Genomic DNA, 14,032 nt, shown 5'->3' with positions numbered 1-14,032 from the left:
TATCATTAATTTTCGAAAGTTTTAAATATGTACTCGTTGATTCCTCATAAAAAAATATGAAAAAAAGTTCCTATAAAGATGAGTATGGAAATGCATAGTTTTAGAGTTAGGATGTTAAAAAAATGTAAAATTATTTTTTTTTAATTATCTTAAATAGGTACCATTATTTTTTTATTTAAAATTACTGTATAGGTTGGACTAATAGTAATAATAACTAATAACAAAAAAATAATAAATTCGGTAAAATACAGGGTGGTCTGAATTGTATTCCGGAAACTTCGGCAGCATATTCTGCAGATAAAAATAAGTAAAAAACTTCGTATAAATATATGTTCTAAAATGCTTAGTTTCGCAGATACAGGGTATAGAAGTTTCATTTTTATTTTGATTTTTTCCTAATAATTTCTGAAGTAACGACAATATTTGGATGAAATTTGGTGTCTGAGAGTTTTTTGACATGAGAAATTTGAATTCGATGTCAATATGTCTTCTACTTGTAGAGGGTGCCACCTACAAATTTTCTTACTGGTTTGAAGAGTAATAACTTTTCATCCCTACCTGTATAAAACTACTGAGTAAAAAAATATACATTTATGACCGAGATATTTGGAATCGAAATTATCAATACCTATCATCACTGACATACATTAAACATATTCCTATCATCATTGACATACATTAAACGAAATAAATAGTTATTAGACTGAAATCATAAATTTGAAATGTTTTTGTGCCAAAAGTTCAACAGAAATTGTTGTATCATCATTTTTCCAAAAAAATTATGATTAATTTAAAAAAATAAAAAGTTCCCAATTTTATCATTGCAATCAAATAACTATCTACTCAACATATATTTATTTTTTGTCAAAAATGACGTGTATTGATTATTTCCATTTTAAATATCTTGAGAACGATTTTTGCCAAGAGATATTTTTTACGTAAAAAGTCACGGAAATGTATATTTTTTCAATCAGTAATTTTATACAGATACGGACGAAAAGTTATTACTCTTCAAATGAGTTTAAACACATGTAGGTGGCGCCCTCTACAAATGGGAGTTATATTGACATCAAAATCAAATTTCTTATGTCAAAAAACTCCCAGACACAAATTTTCATCCAAATATTGAGGTTAGTTCAGCAATTATTTGGAAAAAATCGAAATAAAAATGAAACTTCTACACCCTGTATCTCCGAAACTAAGCATTTTAGGATATACATTTATACAAACTTTTTTACTTATTTTTACCTGCAGATTATGCTGCCGAAGTTTCCGGAATACAGTTCGGACCACCCTGTATATAATTTATTAATTTTATTTTTATTTTTTAATTGTGAAAATTGCATTTATCTCATAAAGGAGGCAGAATTCGACAAAATATCAAGAGATAACTCATCATATGGGTTATCACTGGAATATTTTTCTAAAGAAAGAATGTACGCCACTGACTTTTTTTTTGTTAGCGACATAGTGTAAACAGTTTAATGCCGATTAAAATTTGTCTCTTGATATTTTGTCGATTTCGGCCTCCTTGATGCGATAAACGCAATTTTATTAATTTGCATTGAACCAAGTACTTATAGCGGTGCTTATAGTAACTCTGACCCTGAAAATTTCATTCAAATCACTAAAAGTACTTGGAAGAAAATGATAACAAATCGAAAAACTATTAAGACCTTAACACCCTGTGGCTACGAAACAAAGCAGAATCCGACCTACATTGATATGAAATATAAATCTTATTTTTGCGTGAGAAATCTTTCCACAGGAGATGGCACATGTTTTTTGAAACACCCTGTATAATTCATCACTCAAAGGTGTGATGAACAAATCATGGGAATGATCTCTTAACAATAATTATTATTAAATGGTCCTAAGAAAAAAACTGACTGAATATAAGTTTTTACTGGTTTTATTTAAAAGTCTCATTTTTACCGGAATATGGCTTGTCTCATTTTTACACCGCCTAGACTCTATATTTTATTTAACCCATTTTTAGGGATTGTTTGAGGAGAATCCGGCAACCAAAGCTCCAAGACCAAAGTCCAAACCAAGACCAGCACCGACGCAGCGACCGAGAGGAAGGTTAATGCAAGGTTTAAATTGGCTGTTAGATTTTTTAGACCCTCCTACAACTAAAAGACCTGCTCCACGCAAGAATAAGCCAAAGAAAACTAGCGGAGATGAAGCTGAATTGCTAAGCAATCAGCCTACTAGAATAACTCCTGTGGTTTCTGGAGCTCCCGTATCCAAGCCAAATTTATCGCAAGAAGAAATTCAAGTAACAAACAATATTTTATACGGGGTGTTTCAAAATACATGTGCCGTCTTTTGTGGGGAAATTCCTTACGTGAAAATAAGATGCTATATAGTTGATATAATATATCAACATAGGTCCAATTGGCCCGATTTCTGGAACTTCGACAAAACAAAGTAACGCCTTTGAAAGCGGTAAGCGAAAGTCCCAACTAGCATTTATAGTGGCAGATATGTAACTGCTACTATCAAAGGCCACTACAAAGTGGGCGGTGTCCATCGGCAGCTACGTCGTATATTCGTAGTTGCTAAGTAACTGCTACCAAAATGGTCATGGGTAGTTTTTGCCACTAAAAGAGTTACTATGATGTGTTACTATAAAGTAGCCGACTGGTGAATGCGCCTTATCTATTACGAAGCTGCCTAGTCGCGGGTTCGTGGCAGCCAAGTGTTATCCACCGACATGTGGAACTTTCGTTAAACTGTTAAACTTTATTCGCAGCGACCTCTTCATGCAATTTCACATTTCATAAAAATAAATGTCATGATGGAAAATAATTATAGAAGCCATTATTATTTTTTCGTTATTTACCGTGCAATTTTAACGCCTTTTTTAGATAAATTCCAGACCGCAATCGACTTTACTGAATAAAATAGTGGGTTTATTTACAAAATTTTCGAGCGCCTCTCAAAACCTTATTATATTATTTGCAATAGAAAGTCATGTAGTAATTAAAAAAATAATTTGCTTGAAACTTGGGTCAAACTTTAAAATATTAGTCCACCGTTAGAAATAACAAAATAACTAAGAAAAAAAGCTTCAATCTAGGTATATTTAGCTTGAAAACGCATAATGTTTGAGCCATTTGGCTGTTCGTCTAAAAAGTCATGAAAAAAATATGGACGTTTAATCCGAAAAATACTTTATAGTTCCATATGCTTCCACAAAGTACCGGGAACAATAACATATTAGACCAACCCTACCCGTTTGGACTTTTAAAATCTTCGAATTGATAAAGTGGCAATTGTAGATACCCAAAGGCGATTTTATAGAAACAATAACATTTTTGGAACTACATGGTCAACGATTCTTTGGAACCATAAAGTGATTTTTTCCAAGAAAGTTCCCTGCGCCACCAAATTGCCACTTAATTGGAGCGTTATGCTACACCGATCGCGGCGGTGGCGACTGTACATTCCATTGGTGCCACTATAACGTTCCGTCTTATCCTTTGAGGTTGGGATGGGAAATGGGAACGAAAAAACTACAGAAACAGCTTCAAAAATGTCACAGTCACTACATGATTTACGATGTTCATCAGTTAGAAAGATGAGTTTTTGTTTCCGATGTTGATGCTTCGAGTCGCAGTGATTCCTTTTGTTTAGTTCTTCGGGAAGTACTAGAATATTTAAATTTCCTTTTATTCAACTTAGGCATTTTACAAAATTTTAATAAAGCTTAAAAGAAAGTAAAAGAAAACACTAAAACAGAGCAGCACACGATGCAATTACATTTATTAGGGTATATTAAGTTATGCATAGTCACTATAAAGTAGCCGTTTATGATTCCCGTTACTTTTTAGTGACAATGGATGAGCGGCGGCTACTTTATAGTAACCTAGGAAGGTAGCGGTAACCAATTTGCTACTTTCAATGCTACTATAAACTAGAAGTAACTAGGTGCCGTGGCCGGGACTACCCCGTAACTTAAATTGTTGCTATAAAGTAACGAAACCTAATGGAGGCATTATGGTAGCACTTCTTAGTAACCCCTATAAAAAGTTACTATAAAGTTTTGAGCCTTTTATGGTGTCATATTCGAAGATTCATGTAAATTAAATTACATGTTTGCGACTTGCAATCGGGGTGTTTATTTTTCACTTTTATGGTAGGTAGGCACTAACCGATCACTCTCGATTCCTCATAGAATAACATTTTAAGTGGCAGAGTAGGCTTAGAAACTATACTTTAAGGGCAGTGGCATTTTAAAAAGGATTGGTAACTATATTTGCTAGTTGGGGTTTTCGATTAGCGGAACGCGAATAAAATTAATAGTCAAATGTGGATAAAACGATGAAAAATGTCAATGTTACGTGAATTTCATAATCTATTGTTGAGTTATAGCAACCTATTTATCTATGGATAATATGTTGTTGTGTTCTTATTATACGAGGGAAATGTTGAAGACGCTTCTCAGCATTTTGGATGTTTTGAAATGATTAGGAATTTATAGAAGAAGAAATAGTTTTCACTAAAGACAAGAGAACGCACAAAATCACGCATCCTTTAGGGTAGTCGTTTTCAAATCGCGTTGCGCAATGGGTAAAGACGCGCTAAGCGCGTCAGATGAGAATATCTAAGTCGGTAGTTAAGTGTCAAAGCGCTAAGCGAAAATTAACGTCATATACGCTGAGCGTCTAAAAGCGCTTAACGTTTTCTAAGTTACAGAATACGGGCTCAAAGTTTAATTGTTTTCGATTTATTATAATTTTCTTCCAAACCAGGGACGTGCATATGGATTATCACTGGAATATTTTTCTAAAAAAAATGTGTGCCACTGACTCATGTTTTCAAAAAACCGTTTAATGCTGATTAAAAGTTGTCTATTGATATCTTGTCGATTTCGACGTCCTTGATGAGATAAACGCAATTTTACTAATTTGCCTTTATCCAAGTTCAATAGCAACCTTTAAAAAAATAATGTTATTAACTAACCACCAGTGTTAAATAACTTCTCATTAATTCCCCAGCAAAAAATGATTCCCCATTAAAATATAGGTCTTTTGTAATTATCTTAAATACCATTATTTTATTTCGAATTTGCTGTGGGTAGCACTGAACATCAGTGTTATAAATTCTAATAATATTTAATAATAAATTAGATTAAATAAATAACTTATTAATTTTATTTTAATTAATTTTGATTAATAAAATTGCATTTATCTCATTAAGGAGATCGAAATCGACAAAATATTAAGAGAAAACTTTTAATCGGCATTTAATAAGAGAAAAAAAAATCAGTGGCGCGCATGTTTTTTTTTTAGAAAAATATTCCAATATTAAATATTCCAACGCATATGCACGTCCCTGGTAAATATGTCGAATAAAATATAGTATAGTAAGCACTTATAGTAACTTTTATCCTCAAAATCCCATTCGAATCTCTAAAAGCACTTGGAAGTGAATTATAATAAATAAAAAAAAAACTTTAACCTCTTTTAGCTAAGAGGTTGAAGCCTCGATTAAAGTTTAATCGGTCCTATGTTGATATGAAAAATAAATCTTATTTTTACGTGAGGAATCTTCCCCACGAGAGATGGAAAATAATTTTTGAAATACCCTGTACAAAGCAATTATTGTGACCAAGAAATGTTTATTTTAGATTTTAATAAAACAGTTGGAAGCTGCTAGGAATGACCCGAAAGCTGTAGAGAATTTGGATTTTTCCAAGATTAAAAGTCTGCAAAATTTAATAAATGTCAATGAAGGTGTTCAGGTTACTTCTGCCGGTCAGCATGGGACTACTTTGAGAGTCACATCAAGGTATGTTGTAATTTTTTTCTGGATGAGTCTTAAATAAGTGCAAATATTTTAGGGGTAGTATATTTCGACCCCAGAAACACGATGATTTTTTCCAAAATTAAAATTTGGAATTTTTTTAGTTTTTACCTAAAAAACATAATTTCTTTATATTACGGCAACATAGGTAGTAGATTAAGTTTACCAGAAAGAAAACCCAGAAAAGATTCAGTGGATCCCAAAATTTAAGCAAAAATTAATTTTTCTTTGTTCGTTGTCCTCTCGGCTGACGTCGATTCCGAATTTTCTAGATTTATAAATACCTTGTCTAATCTGGCGTGCAAGGCGTTTCCTCTTAGGCCTATCAAAAGTAAACAAGGTATACCCTGGTCTACGACCGGCTTGCGTATATCTGCAAAGAACATGCGCTCATTATCTCACCTTAAAAAATTCACAGACAGCGTTTTCTTTCATAATTACGGAAAACTTTATAGAAGGGTTTATCGTAAGACTATAAAAGCTGCCAAGGACATTTATTATAATGGGAGGCTAGCCAAATCCGGTAATGTTGCTAAAGAGACTTTGGGGCTATTGTAAATGACTTAAGGAATAAGACTTCTTCGTCTGGCACAGTCTTTAATTCACCTGAAGATTTAAACACTTACTTTGTTAATGTGGCTAAAAATTTAGTGAACACCATAACTCCTTCTCATGATTCACTTTCATATCTCCCTAAAGCAAATGAGATAAGAAGCACAGTTTCTTCTTCACGCCCGTAGCATTAGATGAGCTCCGTAGTACAATTAAAAGTATTAAAAATAAATTCTCATCTGGGACTGATGGGCTTACTCTCAAAATGTTCTCTGAACTTCCAGAATGCACATTAATCTATCTTACTACTTTAATTAATGAGTCATTCCAAAAAGGAGTTTTTCCAAACTGCCTTAAGACAGCAATAATTATTCCTCTGCATAAAGGAGGAGATAAAGATCAAGCTTCGAACTATCGCCCAATTGCTCTCCTGTCCACATTATCTAAGATCATTGAAAGATTGGTTAAAAAAAGGCTTCTATCTTTTCTCCTTAAATATAAAGTACTTTCTACCCATCAATTTGGATTTCTAAGTAACAGTTGCACAAATGATGCTATGTTCGACCTTTTTAATAATGTATACTCTAGCCTGAATAACCATCACTCTACAGCTACAATTTTCTGTGATTTCTCTAAGGCTTTCGACTGTATAAATCATAATATCTTAATTAACAAATTGCAAAACTATGGATTCAGGGGAGTGCCGCTCAAATGGCTTAAGTCGTATCTTGGCAACAGAAGGCAGCTTGTGAGGATTGATACGTCTATGTCTTCTTGTAAGCCTATAGAATGTGGTGTCCCTCAGGGTTCAGTACTTGGCCCTATTTTATTTCTGGTGTTTATCAACGACATTGCAAATCTAGACATTAGCGGTAAAATCTGCCTCTTTGCGGACGATTCTAGTTTCACTTGGAGCGGCCCAGATGTTACGGCACTATATGATACTATATCCAGTGACTTACGCACCATTAAATCTTGGTGCGATTCTAATCTCCTATGCCTCAACCTTTCAAAAACTAAAGTTTTGTCATATAAAAAGTACTATACAACCTTTTGTACTTAATAACACCACTATTGACGTCGTGGACTCTGTGAGATTCTTAGGACTTGTTGTGGACAACTCTTTAAAATGGGACTTGCACATCGAAGCCTTATCAAAGAAACTAAGCTCTGCCTGTTTTGCGCTAAGATCAGTGTCTAAGGAACTTAACTCGTCAACCTCTAGAATGGTCTATTATGCCCTTTTTGAGTCGCATCTTCGTTATGCCCTTCCATTCTAGGGTACTTGCTGCGCGACAAAATTTGATCGTATTTTCAAACTTCAAAAGAGAGCAGTTCGATACTTATTGGGACTAAACAGTAGAACTCACTGCCAGAATTTCTTTAAAAATTTCAAAATACTGACTCTTCCTTCCTTATTCATTTTTGAATCCGTTTGCTTAATCCGCAAGCACATATTCTCTATTCCGGAACGGCCTTCTCACAACTATCTACTTAGGAATGCGGAGCACGATATTTATCTGCCAACCCCGAGCTCAGAACTAGTTAAGGGCTCAATATTGTACAATGCCAAGAAAATGTACAATCATTTGCCTTGGAATATCAAGTCACTTTCATTCTTTCCCGCATTTCGCAAAGCTCTGAAATCATACTTACTGGAGAGAGCCCTATATGCGGTAAACGACTTTTTTGTTGATGTTTAATCATGAACAATTTAGAATTTTAATTTTAATATTTTGATCATCTCACACACTGGTTAAAGGTCTAGTATTTAATATTTTATAACTCTTGATTTTATGTTATTATAACATGATTTTATCCATTTACAGTTTTCCTTTTGTAAAATTTTCTAGATACGCCTGTGTTCTGCAATGTCCATATATGTTTTATTTGTGATTTTATGACGTAATTTTTTTTTTGAATTGATTTGTATTGTACGACATTTTTTGTATTATTTGTATATTTGTTTTTGTGTTTTTTTTGTTTTGCTTTGTCGATGAAGCTGTTTTGGCTTTTTGTACAATAAAGCGTTGTTTTTTTTGGAAATTTTCAAAGTAAAATACCTAACTCGGTTATTTTGGACTTATTTGACAAACAATAAAAATAAAGTATGTTTCTTTTATCGAGATCTACCAGCCTTAAAAATATTTGCATTAATTTAAGATTCCCCCTGTATAAGTAGGTCTTTAAAAATATGTGTAGTACCTACCTATAGGATTCGAGAAAAGTATTGTTACGGATTTCGTGGGTCCACTAATTTAAACTCACGATAAAATACTTAACGAATTTATTATCTCACTCTGTACACACAATTTATTCTGATTATAAAACACAATTTATGCAACTACTCGTACTATTATTCTAACTGTTCTGGCACCTTCGACAATTACCTCACGATTTAAAACGCGGTATTATCAAACTTCAAACTGTCCAACCGCCAAGCGTGGGCCTTTATATACCCCTACTAACTGTTTCTCGAACCTATAGAATTCTGTAATATTTCTTTCACTTTCTGGTGAATTCGCCATGTTTCTTGGCACGTAGGCACGTTGTGACAATGTAGGCAACCAGTAATACAGTTTACCGCCACATATACCTTGACAGTATTATTGATATTTGAAAAATCCGTAGTACCATAGCTGTAACTTTTATTATGATTTTAAGTTTAAGTACATTTATGACTTCTACAGGGTTGTTCACCACATACGACACGGAGTATTGTAGCTAAACGATTAAATTTTTACAAATCATAAATTTTGGGTTCGTTGAAGGGCTATTAGAGCTACAATTTAAAAATATTTTTACAAGATACAGAGTGTCCCAAATAAGTGAAAAATATTATAGTTGTGTTTTTTTAAATGGAACACCGTGTATATTATTCTATTTTTAGATTCTACGATTGAAATAAAGGTAAATTTGATTAAGGTTTGTTACACTTAAACCTTACCGTTTTTGAAATATTTTTAATTTTGTAAAATTGCAGTAAAAATTTTAAGGCTTCATTTCTCCAAGGGTATCGAAGTTTTTAATACTAAATATTTACGGAAGTTTATTTATTGATCAGATATTTTGTTGCAATAATAAATAAAATACTATATTATACAGAGTGTCTAAAAATTTATATTAAGTAATTACTAGCTCTAAACGACAATAACTTGTTTAATTTAAATGGAACACCCTTTATATTTTACGATAATCAAATGCACAATTTAATTGTCTATCAAATTGTATTATACTATTTTTTACCTATCTCTTCAAGTGTTCGTAGAAAATGCATTTTCTTATAATTTAGACTTCATTTATCACTATACCCATGGAATACTGACATTTTAGATTACTTTAAAGATGTAAGAAATTTTGAAAGAGTACATACTAATTATTAAATAATATTGTCGATATATTTTGCTTATTTTATTAAAAGATAAAAACATTGTTTAAATATTATTTGTTCAAGAATTAATATGATTAATTATTCAAACTACATTTGTTATTGACTGTTTACGGGGATTAATAATAATTGCTCCAAATACTAAAAAATTGAATTTTGTGTGTGTATTAGAGAATGTGGTAAAAAGTAACACCATATAAATTTTATTTAATTTCTTGACGAATGCTTATTTATAAAAACAGATGTTCATTTTCATAATTTATTATTGTATTAATTTCTTAATCAAATGCACATTTATTTATTTTATTTTATGAATAATTCATTAATTAAAACAATTAAGTACGTAATTAACTAATTTTTGGGCCGAAATAATGGTGGTATATTAATAATTAGTAATAATTGGTATCCCCTCTTTTACAAAGATTTAGATAGTTTTCTTTTTTTTAAACAAATAGGCTTACAATATTATAATTTTTACCACCTGTATTGTATGAATATTTTGTACATATTATGTTGCTTTAAAAAAATCTAAAATGTCAATATTCCATGGGTATAGTAAAAAATGAGGTCTAAATTATAAGAAAATGCATTTTCTACGAAAACTTCAAGAGATAGGTAAAAAATGGTATAATACAATTTAATATAAATAAAATATACAGGGTGTTCTATTTAAATTAAACAAGTTATTGCCGTTTAAAGCTAGTAATTATTAATTATAAATTTTTGGACACTCTGTATAAGGTAGTATACTTTTTATTATTGCAACACAATAACTGATCAATAAATAAACTTCAGCCTAAGAAGTTTGATACCCTCGGAGAAATGAAGCCGTAAAATTTTACTGCAATTTTACAAAATTAAAAATATTTCAAAAACGGTAAGGTTTAAGTGTAACAAACCTTAATCAAATTTACCTTTATTTTAATCGTAGAAACTAAAAATGTAATAATATACAGGGTGTTCCATTTAAAAAATACAACTTTGATATTTTTTGTTTATTTGGGACGCTCTGTATCTTGTAAAAATATTTTTAAATTGTAGCTCTAATAGTCCTTCAACGAACCCAAAACTTAAAATTTGCAAAAATCTAATCGTTTACCTACAATACTCCGTGTCGTATGTAGTGAACAACCCTGTATAATAGTACCGTATGATCGAAAAAGAAACGACGTAAACGCCTGGGGAATAACAATCGATGGTAATTTTTGCGAGGTCAATCTCTAGACGTCATTTACTAAAAGTGACATAGAATCAAAAATTAACACTAATTACAGAAAGATTCTGTAAGGAACGTTTCCCGACAATTATCTATTTCCCAACAAAAATCTAGAATTTTAAAATAGACCATTCAAAAATCATTGTTATACTCAATAAAAAAAAATAAAGGAGAGTAGGGGCCAAGTAAATGATGTCTAGGCCAAAGTTAAGATCGATTGACCTGCTAGTAATAAATTTTGATAATAAAACGCATAAACCAATAGTCCTAATCCATTAGTAATGACCAAACTCTTTTTGTATCAAAATTTATAATACAAGTGTTTATTTATTAAAATCAATATTATATATGCATGTAGGTCCGCACCATATTTATAATGACTTGGTTGTTAATATTTTTACTATTCACGTTAAACACTGTTTAATTAAAACTTAACTTAAGCTTGATAAACATAGTACTCGTACATTTAAAACGACAAAATTTTTTGGAGAGCCGATGATTATCAACAACTATCATAACATTTAGTAATACTTAATGTCATAAAAAAAACAATTAAATTAAATATGAAGGGTTATTTGCGATATTCGACATTGAAGTATTGTAGCTAAGTGATTAGAGATTTTTACAAATAGTGAGTGTGTGAGTCGTTTAAGGACTCCTACAGCTACAATTTAAAATTATTTTTATTCAAATTGTGTCTCGATTAAACATGAAATGAGATTTTGGTTGTTATTGTATTAAATTTATTATTAAAATAAAGATATGATTCAGGTTTAACTTCATTTAAATCTTATAGTACGAGAGCTAGCAACGTCGGGAAAACAAGTATTTTAAGACGTCTGGCTCTTTGATATATCTTTTATTATGCTCTCTGGAACAGCATGCGGCCCGTCTGGCTGCCGATACCCGTTGCGTTCACTACTGCGCATCCAAAGAAGATCCTCTATTTTTTACTTAGCGCTTTAAATTCTAGTATTGAACAAAAATCGAGCAAGTCTCCATTAGCTCGGCTCGTAGAGCTTTCGCCTATGAAGCGAAGGTCAGTGGTTCGATGCCGGCTGGGGGTGAAACTTTTTTTATTTTTTTTTTCGTTTATATTCTGATAGTAAAGTATTAAATATTTGCTTTTTTTATCACCAGAACGGATGGCGCTTATGGGTTTATGATTCGTAGTGTATATAAGTAGAATTTGATACCTTCATTTGTTTTGAAGGATTATCGTGGTAATTAATTATTAGATAGGTTTAGGATGGTCTGGCTGCCGCGCCGGTAGGTTGCGTTCACTACTGCGCATCACATGGGTACAGGGTGTCTCATTTTCTTGCGTTTTTAGGGATTTGGAATATCTCGGATTTCTCGTTTATGAGTGGAGATACAATGATGCGTTTTTTTTCACATTACTTTGCTAGTTTTTTATGTAACTAAATATTCTACCCCGAGATTTGCGCATTTTCTACACATTAACATTAATCAATCTTGTTTAAAAAGTATTATGATTTTAATTAATTTAATTTAACCAGATAATTTTGTTTTCCATAGTTATCTTAACAAACTGAACTGAAAATAAACTTGTGTAGCTTTTAGATAACAATCTGTTAAAAAAAGTATTATTAAAATGATTATTAAAATAATAAACAACAGCTGAAAAAAATATTTTGAAGAAAGACAGGCAGAAATGACCTTAATAAAGCATTAAAATGTTAATTTTAAATATTATGTTTAAATCTTTAAAATGAAATTATAAACGAGAAATCCCAAAAAACGCTCAAAAATGGGACACCCTGTACCCATGTGATGCGCAGTAGTGAACGCAACCTACCGGCGCGGCAGCCAAACCATTCTAAACCTATCTAATAATTAATTACCATAATAATCCTTCAAAACAAATGAAAGTATCAAATTCTACTTATATACACTACGGATCATAAACCCATAAACGCTATCCGTTCTGGTGATAAAAAAGCAAATATTTAATACTTTACTATCAGAATATAAACGATTAGTATCTATAAAAAAAATATAAGGATATCTATAAATATATAAGGATATCTATAAAAAAAAAAAAAGTTGCACCACCAGCCGGTATCGAACCACTGACCTTCGCTTCATAGGCGAAAGCTCTACGCGCCGAGCTAATGAGACTTGCTCGATTTTTATTCAATACTAGAATTTAAAGCACTAAGTTAAAAACAGAGGATCTTCTTTGGATGCGCAGTAGTGAACGCAACGGGTATCGGCCGCCAGACGGGCCGCATGCTGTTCCAGAGAGCATAATAAAAGATATATCAAAGAGCCAGACGTCTTAAAATACTTTCTCAAAAACGTTGCTAGCTCTTAGACTATTACGGTTTTTAACCAAGATGCAAATGGCTTGGAATATTGATATGTATTACCAGTGATGTTCAAACAGCCAGTATATTTAAATTTGGGTAAATACCCAAAAAAATACTGTGTTATTTAAGGTATATAATAAATACTATGTTGATTTAAGGTACTCTAACAAATTTTAACAATTTGATATTAAATTCGACATTAAAGAGATATTTAGAATTTAAAAGGTCAGAAACCACTAGTTAGTAAAGTAATGTACAGATACATACATACAGCCATTACTTGCTGACGAGTATTCGACACACATCAGAAGATGGGCACGCAAGGCGTTTTCTTTCATGAGCATTTCTGTGACTGAAAAGCCCAATACGTGATGTTATCTGCCTACCAGTAGAAAACAAAGTCCTCCTACACTGGGTGCCTGCTCACCAAGGGATAGAAGGCAATGAAAAAGCAAATAATCTAGCTAGGAAAGGAGCGAACACTCCACTAACTGGACCAGAACCGTTCTGCTTTCCAAGTGGTAACTAACTCAAGGCAGAACTCAAGAACTTGGAAGATTCCATCCGCAACCTGGAATGGAAATCTTGCAATGGTCTAAGACACTCGAAGAAGTTTCTGAGGGCTTATGATCAAGAAAAATCACAGATCTTCCTGGGTCTGAGTAAGAATAATCTTCGGATTGTCACGGGGTTTTTAACAGGACACTGTCTCCTCAATGAACACCTCAG

At 32.2% G+C, this 14,032-nt stretch overlaps 1 protein-coding gene across 1 annotated transcript in view; it reads left to right on the top strand.

The window, feature by feature from the left end:
* The window catches only part of LOC115891408 (mucin-17-like), a 100,981-nt gene that overhangs the window by 52,647 nt on the left and 34,302 nt on the right, over nt 1–14,032 (top strand). The window contains exons 16-17 of the mRNA XM_030911852.1: nt 2,000–2,281; nt 5,639–5,799. Of these exons, the coding sequence (XP_030767712.1) occupies nt 2,000–2,281; nt 5,639–5,799 (443 nt within the window). The remainder of the gene's footprint in view (nt 1–1,999; nt 2,282–5,638; nt 5,800–14,032) is intronic.

Source organism: Sitophilus oryzae, unplaced genomic scaffold, assembly GCF_002938485.1.
Source record: "Sitophilus oryzae breed Bouriz unplaced genomic scaffold, Soryzae_2.0 scaffold_1181_pilon_pilon, whole genome shotgun sequence".
NCBI lineage: Eukaryota > Metazoa > Arthropoda > Insecta > Coleoptera > Curculionidae > Sitophilus > Sitophilus oryzae.
Note: the sequence above shows the minus strand (reverse complement) of the source record. Positions and strands in the feature narration are given on the sequence as shown.